The 18,989-nt window shown below is 34.2% G+C and overlaps 2 protein-coding genes across 3 annotated transcripts in view; one reads left to right on the plus strand and one right to left on the minus strand.

Moving 5' to 3' along the window:
• Positions 1–1,274: 1,274 nt before the first annotated feature.
• LOC119078435 (leucine-rich repeat-containing protein egg-6-like) lies at positions 1,275–2,424 on the minus strand. Its single transcript, XM_037185947.1, has one exon. It carries the CDS (start codon positions 2,328–2,330, stop codon positions 1,389–1,391), a length of 942 nt encoding a protein of 313 aa, XP_037041842.1. The 5' UTR covers positions 2,331–2,424; the 3' UTR covers positions 1,275–1,388.
• A 14,676-nt stretch (positions 2,425–17,100) lies between these two features.
• LOC119078436 (neuronal acetylcholine receptor subunit alpha-7) overlaps positions 17,101–18,989 on the plus strand; it is a 171,381-nt gene continuing 169,492 nt past the window's right edge. The window contains exon 1 of one of the 2 annotated variants that reach the window (XM_037185954.1): positions 17,101–18,327. The gene's annotated coding sequence lies outside the window, so the exon portion shown is untranslated. The remainder of the gene's footprint in view (positions 18,328–18,989) is intronic. The other variant, XM_037185955.1, reaches the window with a different exon arrangement.

Below are 18,989 nucleotides of genomic sequence, written 5' to 3' on the forward strand. Positions count from 1 at the left end.
GGCCTTAGTCCAAGGGCCCAAATTTGAAACTTTTTTAGCCACGTTCTTTTCGGTATTCAATTACCTTCCATAGAAAACTAAATCTAGCAAAATCGGATGAGATTTACTCGATTTATGTGCAAAAAACACTTAGGGCCAAGTAGTGGCCTTAGTCCAAGGGACCCAATTTGAAACTTTTTTCGCCACGTTCTTTTCGGTATTCAATTATCTCTCAAACGAAACGAAACAAAAACTAACAAAATCGGATGAGATTTACTCGATTTATGTGCAAAAAACACTTAGGGCCGAGTAGCGGCCTTAGTCCAAGGGCCCAAATTTGAAACTTTTTTTGCCATCATTCTATTCGGCATTCAATTATCTCTCAAATGAAACAAAAACTAGCAAAATCGGATGAGATTTATTCGATTTATGTGCAAAAACGACTTAGGGCCGAGTAGCGGCCTTAGTCCAAGGGCCCGAATTTGAAACTTTTTTCCCCACGTTCTTTTCGGTATTCAATTACCTTTCATAAAAAACTAAATCTAGCAAAATCGGATGAGATTTACTCGATTTATGTGCAAAAAACACTTAGGGCCGAGTAACGACCTTTGAGCCATCCCAACAAGCCTACATTGCATCTTACCCAAAAACAATGTTCAGCAACTTTGTTCTACTCGTCAATACCTTTCATTTGATATATCACAAGCAGGTATTGCGTGCGTATTTCGGTAGATATCGGCGAAAGACTGAAAAACACCTATAGGGCCCTAGCTCTGGAAGGGCCGGCCCTACCATGCCCATTTTCGAACTTGACCTTACTTTTGTCCATACCAATCGGGGAAAAAAAGAATTTTGAAAAAAGGTTGTGATTTACTCTAGCTAGAGGGGTCACGGACGGACGGACGGACGGACGGACGGACGGACGGACGGACGGACATTTTTTTTATTGCGGATTTGTCATCTATGAACATAACCAAATGCTTTGCCCTTACTGGCTGCTTCCAATTCGACATGTTACAAACGGCATATTAATCTTATAAGCCCCCAGTACTTCGTACGGGGCTAAAAATTTTGTTTGGAACCTAATTGCTCCTGAGATCAAGTTGGAAAATAGGAAGTAACCTAAGAGCGTATGAGAGTGAAAAGAATAATTTACGATTATTCAGCAAGATGACTTTTGTAATAAATTCTTCTGATTTTTGTGTTCAACCACAAGATGACGTCTTGTATTTGTGTTCAACAATTAAAACAATTTCTGACGATAAATTCTGCAAATTTATTCTTACAAAGTCTGATATTGGATTCGGCCATAGCGTTAAACTATGCAAATGAATTGTAACGTTGCGTTGTATGTACAGTACTACTTTTCCTCCCTAAAAACACCTCTAAATTGATAGTGGGAAAGTAGTCTACTTATGTATGGTCTTTCCGTCGGGAGTAAGGTCGCATTTAACTCCTTGAATGTAAGTTTTGTGCACATCAGACGTTTCAGATGCCTTTGAATGGAATTGAATCGTTTTCCAATGTGAATCTGATTCCATGAAATGAAGCAAATACGAGCAATTAAATGGATTTCCTTGAATGTCCAATAATTCCATTTGAGGAAAAAGTGCTTTGTGGAAGCCACTCAGATCGGTTAGTTGATTTCCACCCAGTCGAAGTGATTGCAAGTTTAACAGTAGGATCGACGCGAATGATTTGAAGTCAATTCGTTTGATGTTGTTCTCGGACAAATCAAGTGAAAGCAAAAAATTTTGGTCAAAAAATGTGCCAGATTGAATGTCCGACAAGTTTGTATGCCTCAAGCTGAGTTCCTTCAACTTGAACAAGCCAGCGAATGTACCGATGTGCAAATGTTCCAATGTGTTGAACGATAAATTTAATGTGGTCAAATTGGTCAATTTTTCGAAAATGTTTTCGTTGTATTTCGTTATGTTATTGTTCGATAAGTCCAACATCAGTAAATTCGGTAAATTGAAGGTACGTGAATCTAAATCAGTGATTTGATTGAAGGATAGATCCAATTTTTGCAATTGTATTGCGCCCTCGAAGGCCAGCGGATCTATCCGTATAATGTAATTGTTGGAAAAATCCACGTCTTGTAATTTAACAGCATCGATGAAAATATGCGATGGAATTTCCTTCAGGCTATTTTTAGAGATGTCAAGCGCTGTTAGATTCTTCGCTTCTCGGAACATGTTCACCTGCAACGTTTCCAGTTCCACGCTCGAAATGCTAAATGTTTGTAAATTGTAAAACATTTCGAAAAAATTTCGTTTTAATGTGGGAAATCGACATTTTCGAAATTGGATTTTATCGACGACTCCAGGATCGTATTCTCTCTCTTTCATCTTGCTTTTTTTCCATGTGACAGTGTTAATTTTCTTTGAACTTTTGAAAACCTGGTCTTCGCGATCAAACGCGTAACAAAGGAATGTAAATTCGACCGATTTCGTGATTAACACATCGAGGATGTTAAAATAACAGAAGTTGATGTGTTCGTATTTTATCGCAGCGGTCAAACAAATTAGGCATCCGAACAGAAAAAGAAAACTCAAATTAGATTTTAATTCCATGTCTCCAGTAACACTAACAACTAAAACGAAAAACACAAAACCGTTGCGAACACTTTTGAGTGTCGAACGAAACTAAACTGATAATTTCAACCGAAAAAATAGCAGAAAAATAATTGATAAGTGATGGTTCCCTTGGATGGTTCACATTAGCACATAAAATTCCTAAATAAATATTTGGGTTTTGTTTTGTGTACTTAACTTTAAATTATCTGTTAGTTGGATGGTTGCACTTCATAAGTGTTTACCTTCTACAGATAAAGTTAGATAAATGCATCCATATCGTCATTTTTACTAAATTTTAATTTCGGAACTCAGAAATCGGCTCCTGCTCTGCACTTGATTCACATAGCCGCACCTACAATCCCCGCAGAACAAACTTATGAATTTTTGGATGCATATGCGGTGAAATATGAGCACTTGAACATTTCAGCTTCTATTTCATCGTTCTGCATCCAAACCACATAAGACCCTATTTGGCCCAAAATTACCTTTCCCCACTCGCCCATGTACGTTTTGCGTATCTCAAGAAATTTCAGTAAGAACAGTGTAAGTCTTCGATTGAAAACTTAAACTGCACGTATTTCAGTGTTGATGAATTTTAAAACCAATAAGTTTCTATTCGGCTCAATAGTACATGTGATTACCTTTCTAATGACACCTCACACGACCCTTGTACGGCTCGTGTAAGTGGAGAATTTTTTGTAAGAAAAGTAAAAGTTAACGGTCTTTGATCACCTTTTACCAGCCACCGCAGGTTCGAAGAAATTTTTTTGAAGGTGGTTTTGGCTTCTAGAGTATAATACACTGAAAACTTTTTTCGTACCACGTACCAATTTTACCGTTGACCATTCCAAAATGGTACAATGTACCAATTTATTTGGTGAGTCGTACCAATCGTGATTCCAAATCAGCGGAAAAATTGTTAGATTTTATTTTTTGTGTTGCAATACAACGTAAGAGACAAACGATTTTATTTTTAGTGTATAAAAAAATCCATTGGAAAATGCATCCGATTTCAGTAGACTGTTTTTCAAAAAAATCCCTCTTAATCGCACATTTAAAAAAAAAATTGTTATTTATTTATTTATTTATTTCATCAATGGCATAGGCCCCCTGACTACTTTCGGTATAATAAAATTGACAATTTGCAAATAACAATTAAAATAATTTAAATAAATTCATTAATAATGACGATATGCTTATAACGTGGTTGAGGAGTACAGCGGCGACTGTTAAGTTCGTTTGCGTTGTTTAATTTGACTGACTGGATGTACTCAATGGCCCATCTGAAAGAGAAATGATTAGCAACAGCCAGTTGACTAGACCAGCAGATATTTGCACAGGTCGAGTAGACCTGGAGTTCGTTTTTTTAAAGTCGTGAGACTCGATTTGGCTAATCATATTCTGATTAGAGTTAGAACCATTCAGTACAATCAACATTTCGTTTAATCGGAGGTTAGGTTTAGGCTGAGTTAAAATTATGACAATAAGTTAGTTCTTGAAAAAAGACGAAATTAAAGTTCAAAATGAAAGTTCAAAATTCACTGGTTATTTAACGTTTCATAAATTCACGAACTACAACGTCGTCGGGCCACAGTTTACTATTGACTATTGAGTGAAAAATGTTAGAGTTAACTGTGATCCGAAACGATACAAAGGAAACGCTGTTTATATCTGCATAGGATGAGAGCAATATCTTGCATGACACGTCTTCAGCCGATGATATTACGTTCTTCTGCAATAGATACTTAACAACGTCCTTCTCGGTAACAGACGGATGAAAATTGGAAACATAGACAACCCTTTGTCTCTCGGACGACATTGAAATATTTGGTGAGCCCATTGAATCGTATCGCGGTCGTACTGTAGGGTTTTCGACTTCATCGGATACCTGTGCAGAAACAGACTGTGTACGTCTCTGGTTCTTCCAGACGCAAGACTTCGCTCTTTCTGGAATTTCATATTTTTTCCAATAACCAATAATTGTAAACAAAGGCCATACAGAAGACGCTGTAGTCTTACTCAATTCAATTTCAGTTAAAATTCACTAGCCTCAGTTTTACCGAAGATTGTTCATATAGAACTTACAACTTGCGGTTCAGTACCTATATCAACATATCAAGTTGAATGACTCGACTGACTTGACTGACGATTGGCACGATATGCCGAAATGTTGATGCTTCAATAATATGTTCTAACTGTTCTAGGTGAGTTCATACCGAGCGTCATTCAATGACAAATTAATTCCATTAAAATTTCTCTCAAGCTATGTTTGCCTGTTACTTCTCGTTGATCGATAAATCTAGTAAAACCCAATTTCTATACTTGAATTGTTCACGATCGAGTAAAAATCGAGATTACATTAGCTATTCTCTCTCATAACTCAATTTAATAAACATCGCACATTAAAGTACATCGCAATATAATCAGTAAATCTATTGTATCTTTAGTTTCATGTTTAGTGGTTGATACAGAATCTTGTTCTTCATTAGTGTTACCGTACGTGTTGCTATAATAAGGAAACAGTAGCCTGAAGTGATTTTTTTTTGTCATCGTCACCAATAACAGATGATTGGTCCGTCTCCGAAAACCTGCAATAATTTGATGTTCGGCATCACCTCATAAGAAAAAACCCCTAAAAATGGTACTATTAACCTGTCACATACGGCTATTCATCTGTTATCGATAACAACGACAAAAAAAAGTGACAAGCTCTGGGTAATACGGTCCTTTATATAATAGTAAAATGTATGTTAAAGAAAATTGAAGTCCAAGATTTGAAATCAAACGATTAAAAATACTTTAATCGATGGAAGTAAAAGACACGTCTGTAACAGGTTAATGAACAAATCGATAAAACCTAAACATTTCATAAATTATTTACAATTTTGCTCAAATTTTAATATCCATAATGTAATAGACGGTTAACTCCACAGCACAAACATTTGTTCGAAAGTCCACAACACTTCCATCAAATTAATAGCCAATTAAGTTGAATTTATTTTAGCACAAAACACACTGTATACCTCTCTGTCTAAATGTATACCCAAAACGGTGATGTAAAGATAGAAAACGTTAATACGACTTGGGATCGACAAAAGGATGATATATTATAATGAAACCTTTCAATACCGTAGATCCGACACAACAAAAACAAAATATATTCGACGTTTCGTTTCAAATCAACCCGTGTATCTTTGTGGGATAAAAACCAGTTATTAAAATTTAATTATCAAATTTTCAATTTGTTTGGAAGACATGTTAAAAAATATTCGTTGGCAACCTTTGGCATAATTGAAACTGACGGAATATTTATGAATTTTGGTGAAGAGGTTTCCACTAATTAAGTACTCCACTGTGTCTTGTAATAAATTCAAAGCTCACAGGAAATTCTAACGTTTACATTTCAATTTATGGGCATTTTTGTTTGTCGGCCCTTCAAACATTTAATGTTGGAATTCATGCTCAATGTTCTTAGCTGACTCGAGAGAGTGAGTGAATAGTATATGTATAGGGATATTGCTGACCTTTGTCTTTTACAATTTAATTTTAATGTAATGAATGTTGAGGGAATTGGAATTTATCTTAATTAAGTGAGAGAAGGTTGCGTTTCGAAAATTTTAAACAACATTTCACAGTTATTTGGTTATTGGTTATTGTGGCCAATTTGGGTGATCCCCTGGTGATGCAAAAGGTTCCGTTCAAAATGGTTTTAAACTTGTATTTAAAGTTTCAAGTTGGTTCTGTGGTTCGGGCACAAGAACTAACAGGAATGTCTGAAGCTTACTATACACTCGGACGTGAAATTAAGTTTTGACAGAAAATGTATGGATTATCTGTCAATTATTTCACTGCTAGCGAAAAAAAGTAACAGAAAGTCCATATATTTTCTGTCAAAATTTCATTTCACGATCGACTGTATACTCAGCTTCAGAAGATAAACTGCGAATTTTCCATTATAGCCTGACAAATCGAGGTGGTAATCACTTTCTCATATAATCCCATATAATCACCAAATAATCCCGTATAATCCCATATAATCCTTGTCATAAAATGAGTGATTTACCCCTCGTGACAAATGTTCTGCCGGAGATTCTGCGTAATTTTTTAGCGGTTTCAGTAAAAAATTCAAAACACCAAAGAACCAAATATCACATTCTAAAAGAACAGTTGAAGACCTTCTCGAAGGTGGGTGACATCTTTGTTAAACGCACTCTCCAGTTTCAGTACTCTATCTACTGTTCCATTCATGCTTGGAGCGTCTTGCTCTCAATAATAATTGGTTTGACTAGTATACTCAAACATTGCGACTACCTGGTACTTCCCAAAATGCTTGCAAAATTTCCCCATAGCAGTTCGATTTCTATCCTTTCGACATTATTATAAAAACCCGGAATTCGAATCTTTTTACGTAAAGCACTCTGTTAATCAATTGTTCCGCGATGGTGATAATCATTTCTAACGCAACACTTGAGACGAACCCAAAGACTTTCACATTCAATCGAACATCATACCTAATTGACAAGAACATTGATTTCGTCAACCATCTGCCATTTTATTGTTTCAATTCCATAGACTAACGAAATCGACGATATTTTTTTTAGGTATTGTGCTCAACCTCCATTCCGTAATAACCTGTTGGAAAATCAACATCAAATATTCTATGGAGTAAAGCCCAATTAGCTCTAATTGGTTCGATGTCAAAGAAGAAATATGTGTATACAAAGAGAAAATAGGGAACATAATGCCCAATCTTCCAGACCACATATCCATTAGTACCGTAAAAGAAAGTCTTAGTCATGTGTCATTGTGTTTAAAAGAATCTGTAAATCTATATCCTTAATGGGGCAATTATTTTGTATTTATTGAGCGACGAAGTACATAAAACGACGTAATATGGTACGAATTGTTTTTGCCTTTACTTACAGGGATTAATAGAAAAATATATTCAAAATATATCAAAGACGTGCGACTAAACGTATATAACGCAACGTTTGATCAAATTATTTGAAAGAAAACTTTTTTCTCTTCTCTAAATTTTATTCCATCAATTCTACAGTTCACTGAACCGTATTCACCAGGTATGGAAAACATGGAGTGGCAAAATATAAAACAATGGAAAATGACTTTTAGTGGTGGCATGGTATTAACAAATATTGAAGGACAAATGCTTCACAAACGGAAGTTTCTTTTTTGATTTGGAGAATTTCATCTATTTGGATTTGTATTTATTAACTGCGAGGGAGGCGGTTGACTGTCTGTCTCTTCAGAGCCGGATTATCATTTCCAGCGCCCTAGGCCGTGAGATTATAGCGCCGCTCAAAAATGTGAAAAACGAAATTTATCATTTTTTTTATAGAAACAAAATGAAATTAAATTTTAAGAAAAGTTGTCCAAATTATGTTTGCTTGTGAATTTTAATTTTAAGCGACCAATAAATTCATGGATTTCTTATGATAGAAATGAACGTAGAGTTGCGAGCGGAGCGAGCTAATTTTTTTTTGGTTCACCAGCTCGACTTAGTGAAAAATGATCATGAATGATCATGCTCAAAATGAGCAACTCATTTAATACCCGAATTATTTTGAAAACAGTCCTACCAGACGTGCCCATAGAAGGCAAAACTATTTTTATTAAAAATCCTCAATCCTCAACAGCGGAAGCCTAATCGAAAACAGGAAACATGCACTTTTCTTCTAGATGAGTCCAGATCCATGATACATGTCATTGGAAAGGTAATTGTAAACAGAAATTTGTTACTTAAAACAGTCACAATCATGTCACAACCCATGCATGTTTGGTGTCATTGGCTAAGCTAAGACCAGTAGCAACAGCCTTTGATGTTTTTGTTATTTTTTGTATGCATAGTAACCATCAGATGTTCACCGGTGTAGTCAAATTTTAAGCATTTTTCCAGCAGTTCATATCTCAGTTCAAATAAAGTTTAAACCAAATAAGACCTCATTTTCCCCGAAAGTGCGTGCAATTACCTTTGTAATGCCACTTCACACGACCTTGTACGTTTCATGTATATGGAGATACCTCCACAAGAAAAAAGAATGTTTTCAGTATTCGATCAGTTATACCACTGGATAAGAGTTGAGTACTTTAAAAAAAATAGTTGTGGCTTCCGATTTCAATAGGACCGTTTTTAAACGAATTCCATTTATACAGAAAAAAATGACGTTAATCGATAATAACTGAGCAAGAACACTTTATCAAAACCGAGATCTAAACCTCATTTTGATTGGTGTACATTTTGCTTGTGTACTTTAGTCTTACTTTCTCAGCGCCCCTAATTTTCCCAGCGCCCGGGCCCGGCCCACTTGGCCCGCCTTATAATCCGACTCAATATTTACATACTGGAAGGGTGATGCTATCCTTTGATGCACATTAACCTGTAAATCGAGAGAGTACACCGAAAAATACATTTCAAACAGCTCTATCTGTCATGGTACGTTCACAAAAATTCGTTTATTTACTGGTGTAAGTACTCGATAACATTATTACGAAACCCTATAAAGTTATTCGAATGACAAAACCCAGGGAAAAAGCACAATTACAAGCACAACTTTCGTTTGCGAAACAAGCTTTTCCTCCTTAACTTTTAATATAAAATGTAAGCTACGTGTTAAGCACAAATAGAGGGCTTTATATCTATCACAGGTTCATCACAATCGGTTTTTTGTGGGTGTTTGTGGGGAAGATATCGACGTCGGCTTTGTTGAAATGGATATTAATTTTATGTGTTGATAATTCTGGTGTTGTGAATATTTTTCGAATTTATGCTTACCTCACACGAGACATTGAATATACGTCCAGTTTTCATGACAACATTGCCCTAACTGTCGAACAAAGTTAGAAACTGTTCTACACGAAGTAACGATTGCTGCAACTGTCAATGAAAACTAACTTGAGTCATATGTTAGCGACAACACATTAATATTAAACATATGTTCCCGGAGACGAGGTGCTGTCATAACACTTATGCGAGGGGTAATCGACTCGGATAATATGCGAGGGGTAACCGACTAGGGTAATTGACTACACACCCTTAAAGGAATTGCCGGAGTATCCGGTAAATAATTATAATTGATGGAAATACGAGAAATTGATGGAATTATAAGGAAATGACCGGAATTGGCTGGAAATACTTTAAATTGTAAGGAATTGAAAGTAAATAAGGATAAGTATGATGATCGGAAATTCCTGGTACTTTTTTCCGATCATCATACTTATGTGTATTTAGTCTAAATTACTTTCAATTCCCTTACAATGTATTGATGTATTTCCATCAATTTCACGTATTTATAGTCAATTCCGGTCAATTCCTCATAATTCCATCAATATCACGTATTTCCAGTCAATTCCAGTTGATTCCAATCAATTCTTTTTAATTCCATCAATTTTACGTATTCTCAGTCAATTCCTTTGAACTCCATGAATTTCTTGTATTTCCATCAATTACAATTATTTACCGGAGTTACCGGGAAGCTGCAACATAGCTGTTGCAAATTTTAGTTTCGCCGAAATAATCTGTTCATTACAAAACGCTCCTTTAACTTTGACTTTAGTCTCTATTTGACAACAATATTTATAGTGAGTCACCAACTAATCACGTTTCACTTTATACGTTGAAATAAAAAAATTTCAACATTGGTTGGAACAAAGCAATGCAACAGCTTAGTAATTTAATATTACCAGACCAGCAATACAACAATTAGAAATCAACTATTTCCTACAAAAAAATATGTCGCAATGGAATTGAATAATGACGGAAAATACCGTGGAATTATTTCGAAAATTCGTGGAATTGTAGGAATTAATTGGAATTACAGGAATTGAAGGGCGAATCCAGCAAGTATATGTGTTAATCCGGTAATTGAAGTAATAAAAGGAATTTGAAGCAATTAAAAGGAATTAGGAATTGATTTGCCACCATTTCGGTCAGTCGGTTACCCCTCACATTTATGTTGTGAACCGTTTACCAGGGTTCCACATTTTCCTAATTTTTCCCACGTTGTCCTGGATTCTCCTTAATATTGGAAAAACATTTTACCAAAAGTAGTACGTGTCGTATGAGTATCATATTTTGTTAGAAACAATCGTCATTACGATTGCCTCACATCAAAAAGTAAACCATTGAAGTAACAGATTTTATTGCTCCCCTTGCTTATGGTAGTTTTGTTTTTAAAATTTAAAGCGATTTACTGCAGCTAACTTTCAACTTAACTCAAATAGCACGTTCAAGCAAATCGATTGAATGTAACAACCAGAAAATAAACTACTCTGTCAATTCACCACATATGAGCAAGTGTGTCAGCTTTATATACTATTTCTACACGGTAAATAAAATATAAATTAGTTCGGTTGGTGTTGTAAATTATGCAATTTTGATCAGCACCACGATCTACCAGAAAGTTTGTTTAAATTTTCCTCTGAGACTCAATGCCACAAAAACTAATCTAATATTCGGAGCAGATAAAAAGACGGGAAACTTTGTCAAAACAACATGGAATCGAAATTTAAAAATTCATCAAAACCCTGAATCAAACCCCATATCCAAATCACATTTTACATTCAGATCATATTTGCATTGTATCATATTTCTCGCACCCAATAACAACAATTTATTTTCGCCGTTGCATCCTGCAGTTATAACATTTTATAAACGAAATAAACTTTTTCCCAAGCAAACAATAATTATTGAACTAAAATTGAAATGAATCGATATCGATACAGAAAAGTCGGTGTTTATTTTCAAATTTTCCAGACTCAATTTATTTAGATTTTCCGCCCTTTCATTGCATTCTGATTTGATATTTTTCCGTTCCCACTGTGATGGCGGTGGTGGGGTGGGTGGTATATGCACAAGCCGTGTAATATATATATCGACTGTACTCACCGAAAAGGTGCGAGCCATATCTTATAAATTTGAATGGAAAAGGTATCGGGGAAAACGAGTGTGGAGAACGTTAACAAGCGAAAATATGATTTTTTTATCGAAATACCCAATTACTGTGCGATAAATAACGGAAATTGAATTTTTCCACAGAAAATGAAGTCATATATTGTGTTTTATGTGTTGATGCAATTCCTATTAAAAAAAAAATTTTGTCGTCAATTTCAAAGCCATAGAGTGACATTCCATACCAGTTGTAGCATGGGAACGTTGGTGAGATTAAATAATCTGTTGAAATTTTCATGTGTAAACATTTACGACCTGGAAAAATAAAAGCAGATGGCGTTGAAGCCACCATACTCGGCGGGTAGATTGTCGTTTCAGACAACTCCACACGATTTTTTTTATAAGATATTATCATTGCTGGTTGGTCGGGCAATGGAAATAATGCGGTATACCGTTAATCTAGTTACTAGAAGGCTTTTTCGTAAATCATTTGAACAACTGGAAATCAAGCCTTCACCGAAACTTAAGTATGGACTGGGAATTTTTCGGTTTCCGACTGGGAATAGGACATTATTTTCATATGTGTTCATTATTTTCACTCAAAAGGCCACGTTTTGTTAACGCTTTGTCTGATGAAAGTTAGGGGAAGAAATGTTTATTTTCTTCCCTCTTGCATAGTAATTTTTTCTCAGAACTGTCACATTTGATTTTGTTTTGAAAAATTGTGTTATAAATTGATGTCTTCGTTTCGAAATACGTTGGGTTCAACTCGGCCGTAAAACTTCGCCCTTCGCTCTTCTTTGGAATTTCTTATTTTCTGACCTCGGAAAAATTGTCACACTCAACCTGGCAAAGTAAAAGGCCCGTGTTGGGATATCTGAATCAACAGTTGTTTCTTTACCGACAACATCGCTCTTGTTGGAATTTCCTATTTCTCCCAGAGGTGAACACATCGCTTTTCATGCATTCTGTGTTTTGCCGTTTTTCGCCTTTGTCACGAAATAAAAACATCGATTCGCCATTTTTGAAAACAAAACCAAAGTGACAGTTCGAATAGAAAAGAAGTATCATTCGTACCATAGCCAAGAAAACACAATTTTCTCATGGCCGATTGAGGGGAGAAAATAGGGCAAAACACAACGCGAGCATGAAAAAACATATGATATGAAAAATCATTTCTGCTGTAACAAAGGCAGCAACGGCAATTCATCTGTTATCAACAACGATGGCAAAGATAAGCCATGAGGTCTGACCTATCTTATATAGCAAAATGCATTGTATAAGAAATGAAGTCAAAGATTCATTAAACAATCGAAGTAATAGATTTAATATGCTTTTCGTTATGTAAACGTTCCATACAAAAATCTTAAAATTTAATGTTTAAACCAAATTTTTATTGGATACTAACAAGCGATGTGTGCGAATGATGAATCAGAGGTTTAAAACTTTGACAAATCGACAACGATTTACTTTCACTATGGTTGAAATGACCATGGAGATTATTTAAAGGGAGAAGATTGATAGGCCTATCAAGCAAGAAAGGCATCAATTTACCCAACATAAACGTTCTGAAATTCTTAGCACTCTCTCTCTCTCTCTCTATGAATATGGAATTTTGAAATAAATGACCGTTACCTTTCGAAAATCGTATTCTACACTCTCCCCGACTAATATCGATTTTCAATATTTTAAATCATCGCAAAAATTTAATGAAATTTTTCCCGTACGCCCGAGCTATTGGCAACGACGTTTTTCTGTAATATACAATAGGAAGCAATTTAACGCTTTCACAGATCACACAGAACTAATATAAATGATGTTCACTGATGTATTGTTATGCATCAATCATTTTCGGTTATTTTTTTTGTATTATTATTTCTCCTCACCATCATTTCTCGCTGGGAAAAAGTGTTGTGAATCAGAAAAGAAAAACTTCGTTTCTGTGTTTTTACTGGTGCAAATTTGAATGGTTTCTTTTACTCTGACCTATTTGGCTTCTCATGCATTTATCATAATTTTTGTGCTGGGAAACAGAACCATAGGGGTATAGTGTTATATAGAGGTGGTACACGCGGTGGTAGTAATATTTCGTCTAGCTTGGCTTCGTACTTGTAAAATATTCTCAATTCCTCGGTATAGTGCTAAGATATATCTAGGTCGTGTTCTGTAACATGATGTCTTGTTTTGATGGCATGCATATAGAGATAGACATAAATATACCGTTCACAAGTGTGAAACATTTGATTTCGGAATACTTGCCCATAAATTGTACAGAGATAGAAATGTCATGTGGAAATAAGTATTAACATAAAAGGCAAAGTGAGGCACATCTATTTGAATACAAGAAAAAAAAATCATTTTTTTGGGAGAAGAGTTGTAGGTATACCATCTATACCATTTTGTTCTGATATCATTTAGAATGGGCGAGAGGAATAATGTTCAGATATTGTTTAAAATTGCTTGTGTATATACTTGTACTATTGCCAGCAAGGTATATTATATGGTGGTGTGGTGGGTGTATAATAATAGTGTTTGTTGACGATACGAACGACGACGATGACTGTGTGTGGTGTATTGCGGTTGTTTAAGCGGTGGAAAACGGAGTGACAAACTATATATTTATGTGCATAAAAACGATTTTAGTTTACGGATGGAAATGTTTTGTTGTTACTTTTATGTTTAAGAAAGGTTGGTTTGAATACCTCTTTTTGTAATAAACTTTTTGCGGAGCTTGTTTGACAAAATGGGAAATATGTAGCGATACACACAGTGTTTTAATAACAATACAACAGTGAAACATTCGATAAAACATATATTTATATTCGGGTTTTATCATTTTGTCAATCTAATAAAAGTTTTCTTCCGCAATATGATGATGGCGGCAACGTATTGGATATATTAATGATAAGAAATGTTTTTCGCCGAGTTCGGAAGGATGCGGATGGTATTAATATATAAATAGAGAGACAAGAAAATTAATGCGACTTATGTGACGATATACCAACAAATGGATGGGATTCTATCGTTGTAAATTTATCAAACAAACAAAAAATATGAAGAAGGAAAGGTTCTTCATAACAAGAAACGTATTCCCTTCTACAGAGTAACAGATTTGCCGAACGAGAGAGGGTTGTGGGTCATAAATAAACATAAGTTCTATTTTCTCGTCTTCAGACTTTCATCGATATGATGGTGAACTTTCGATGTATTTACTTCAATCAAATATATTGACGTTTGCTTGTGCACTGAGCACATATTGCTTTTCATTAGTTTCGCTTCTTTTAGTTTTTTGGAGTTGTCGAGACCGAATGGACTTAGATACAATATTAATGTGCATGCTATGTCACCTTAAAAATTAACCCTTTCACAGCCGGCAAGAATTTCATAAGGATGATGTCACCAAACATGGATTATTTTTGGGAAAACATTTTTCCAAATTTCCTTGAATTACAAAAGAAAATATTTTTCTGAAAATTCGGAAAAATACGGAAAATTTAGGAAATTTTGAAAAGTTTTGGAAGGAATAGAAAAGTGTTTTCCCAAATAAGGGAAATAAGGAATCCGTTTATTTAAACATTTTTTACAGATTGACACGAAATCTTTTACTTCATTTGTTTTGTTGTGTACATACAATGTACGTTGTTATAAAAGACGACTTCATCTACAGTTTATTACTTATTTTTGCATCGTTGTCCTGGAAAAATACAAGCGATCAAGGTGGAGCAGTACACCAGCAATGCTGAAGAAATATTGTTGGTGACAACTGTCCATAACTCACTTTCAAATAAAGAAATGGGGGGAAAATGACTGATAATAAATGGGAGTTAGTCATAGCCTATTTTAGGAATTAAATTCCCGAAAATTCCAAAAATTCTTGAAATTCTCGAAAATTCCCGAAAATTATAGAAATTCCCGAAAATTCTCGAAATTCTCGAAAATTCTCTAAAATTCTCGAAAATTCTCGAAATTCCTGAAAATTCTCGAAATTCTCTAAAATTCCCGAAAATTCTATAAGAAATTACCTAAAATAGGCTATGGAGTTAGTATTTTACGTTGTTTCGTACTTACCAAGAATTGAAATATTCAAAAGAGGCTAGAGATGTTCTCCGTATTTAATGCATTATGTCGGCGTATTTCCTTTGATAGGTGAGTCAGGATAAACGGTGTGTCGATCATTATGTAAGCAGTAAACTTAATGTAAAGCTTTATTTTGGTTTAATGTTGAAATTCTCACAAACCGTGAGAACAGCTAAAAAATTAATTATTTTAAGTAATTATGGTGGTTTTTGCACCCAGGTCTTATTTTCAGTGATTTTTTTTCAGGAATTTCAAGACCTCCTCTTCAAAATTCTTGAATTTTAGTATTTCAAGCTTTTTCAAGAATTTCGAGAATTGCCGTGAATGTTAAAAACTTTGTTGACGAAAATAGGCTCCGTTTACACCAGTTATCATAATACCCCGCGGTGGTGTTCAATAAAACCTAAATTTCCGAACAAACAATTGAAAAGTTGGAAACATATTCTGATCCAGCCGAGGAATTATAATATCTCCAACAATTTCAACTCGATTTTGTATGATCATTCCACAGTGGACAATCCACATGCCGACTCACAAAAACTCACAAAACTTTCGAAAATTCTCAAAATATATCAACAAATTCTGAAAATAGGGCATGGTCAACTCATGGCTCATTGGCAACGAAAAGGATTTGCAACTCGTCTCGTAAATTAGTATTAGTCTATCTGTATAAAGTTACAGCATAGCACTGCTCCTAGCATTTGAAAGCTGATTGTTTTGCATTTATTTCATTTAAACATGAGTCATGATTTCTTGATGATTTAAACATGAGTCATGATTTCTTGATGTGAGACATGCAAAATTGTACAAATATATGCACGTATCAAAATTTCGAGTCTTTTTGACGTCTGTCTTACTAGGACCAGTGCTATGTTTACACCCATTCCTCGAACAATGTTATTAATTTATCACCGAAAACGTACTACGGTTTCTGAGAGTGGTTACCTCTGAGTAAAAATTAATTGTTTGACAGCGTTGATTGATCGAATTTGATGCGGTCGTATGGTGTACGAATGGTGTATGAAAATTCCGTGCTCCACTCGCATTGGTCGTATAACGGTTCCTATTAAAATTTCCTTACATTTCCATCGCAATTAGTTCCATCTCGTGGAAGAGTGAAGGTCTCGCACAATGTCCATAAAAATGTTCTAATTGTTTTATTTTATCATAAAATCCTAATCTTCGCAATAAAAATATCTCAATAAAAACGATTCAATCAATTGATTAAGTTTCCCAAAAACAGTAAATACCATCGAAGAAATAACGCTCTTCGCACGGTGTGCATGTGTACAGCATTGGAGCTTTATAAAAAAAGCTTTTCTCTTATTTATATACATTGAAGACGACAGCAGCAACAACAACATCTTACAACATTTTACTCCGTCAAACAAGACCAGCGAATAATTATCACAAATTTTCTCTCCATTCATTCATGCATCCTTCGCAATATAGAATGTCAATGTATTGGTTGTAGAAATTTATAACTGCCGCGCATACGCAAAAATTTTTCCCTGGTCCACAATTTCGAAGCTGTATAGCTCAATAAGTGATCAAAGAAACTGGAGGAAAGTCTGTTGTGTGTCTCGTTGAACATATTTTTTTAAAATTAAGTTTTGCACCAACAGTTTAATATATATATATATATAATAGCCACACCGTAAATGAAAAAGACATTTTTTTAAATAAGTATCCATCCGATCATATACAAATCAGATAAAAACAATTCTAATTACTAGCCATGTGAATTTAAAGTAACTCTTGTAAATGTGTGTGTGGAATTTTCTTTTTTTTATTTTATTCGGAAAATTGAAATACGATCCAAAATCAGTCAGTGTAGTACAGCCCCGATACTAAATGTATATATATATATATATATCTATCAAAGTTAAAAGAGATGAAAATTGTTTAGTGTATTTCGAATCTATGTAATATTGGAATAATTGCGTATATTTTATGTGTTTACCGATTGCTGTAAATGTTCCCAGATTTTAATCGATAGAATACCGTTTTCTTTTTTCGGTTGTTGTTGTTGTTTGATGAGATGGAATTGCTTGACAATTTTTCGATCTGAAAATCGAATAGAAGAAAAAAAAAGAAATTTCAAATTTTTCTATCCTGGACCTGATAGAGAGCATAAAAATAAAAATAAAAAATTTATCTCTTTGGACAATGTGATTTGAATGGAACGAAATTTTGTGTGTTGGTTTCTCTGGCAAATGACTGTTAATGTTAACTTGAAAGACAGATATAAATAAAATACGAGGCACTGAGACACCTCCATAAGTGATATGATTTTATAGAATATATATACCGACAGAATTATGCTAGAAGAACTCGTGACCAAAAAACTCAATGATACACTGGTGTGAAATTCCTCCATTTTTTTATACATATATTATACTTGTTACGTTTCCTCTCGTTTTGACTGTATGATTTTCTCTTGTGTTTTACTTTTTTTCCCTTGCCATATTTATATTGAATTATGAATTTTCTTTTGGCTTTTCGACATTAAATTCCGAATGTTTAAAATCAAATAAATTTTTACCATAAATGAAGACAGATTAAACTAATAATAAAAAGAAAACCATGGAAATTAAATAAATGTTGTGCATAAATACGTATCTAGATAAATAGTATCCCCGATATCATTGCTAAATAATTTCGATATAAAATAAATCTAAACGAAGAAGAAGAAGAAAATATAAATCGCAGGATATGATGGAAAAGATTTTCTTATTAATTGCATTGAATAAAATGAATGGAAAGTACTACTACCAGAAACGAATGGTACCTAAACTTTTACAATTAAAAATAAATTTCTTAAATATTATTTAACCTCAAAAAATTAAATTTTTAAATTTTTAGCGCTTAAGAAGTTTTGTTTCATTTTTGTAAAACTTTTTTTTTTTCATGCTTTTGCTTCATCCAAATACTTTTCTCAATGATGTTGTCATTTTTAACGAAGAAAATTTAAAAAAAATTTGGTAAGGAGCAACATTCCATTTTCTAGCCTGTTGTTGTTTATTTCGAGTTAAAAAAAAAATCGAATTATATGTTGCTCTTTTCCTCAATAAACAATAACCTAATCTTCAGTCATTAATTATCCATAAACAAGAAAAAGGAGAAGTCGAAGAAGAAGAAAAAACATTTTACAATAAAGATTTTATCAATTTAATTGAACCCATCGCAGTAAAATCCTACACTGTATAAGCTTTCAAATCTATTTAGCAGAAGCTTTTTTTTCTTCCTTTCGTATTACATTTCTCTCTTGTTTTGCTTTCTTTTTTCTTCCTGTCTTCATTTTCATTCAACTTGGCAGACATTCAAGTCGTTTAAATTTCTTTAACGTCGTGTTTTCCAGCCGCCATTTTGATGAATGTTTTATTTTTTCAGGATATTTTCGATATATACACACACCGAGTCCCATAATATTTATGAGAAAAGTTTTT

This window comes from Bradysia coprophila, unplaced genomic scaffold (assembly GCF_014529535.1).
Source record: "Bradysia coprophila strain Holo2 unplaced genomic scaffold, BU_Bcop_v1 contig_297, whole genome shotgun sequence".
Classification (NCBI taxonomy): domain Eukaryota; kingdom Metazoa; phylum Arthropoda; class Insecta; order Diptera; family Sciaridae; genus Bradysia; species Bradysia coprophila.

What these genes read in the sequence shown, in the direction of transcription:
- LOC119078435 (XM_037185947.1), bottom strand. Translation starts at nt 2,330, where the DNA reads ATGAAAGAGAGAGAATACGATCCTGGAGTCGTCGATAAAATCCAATTT.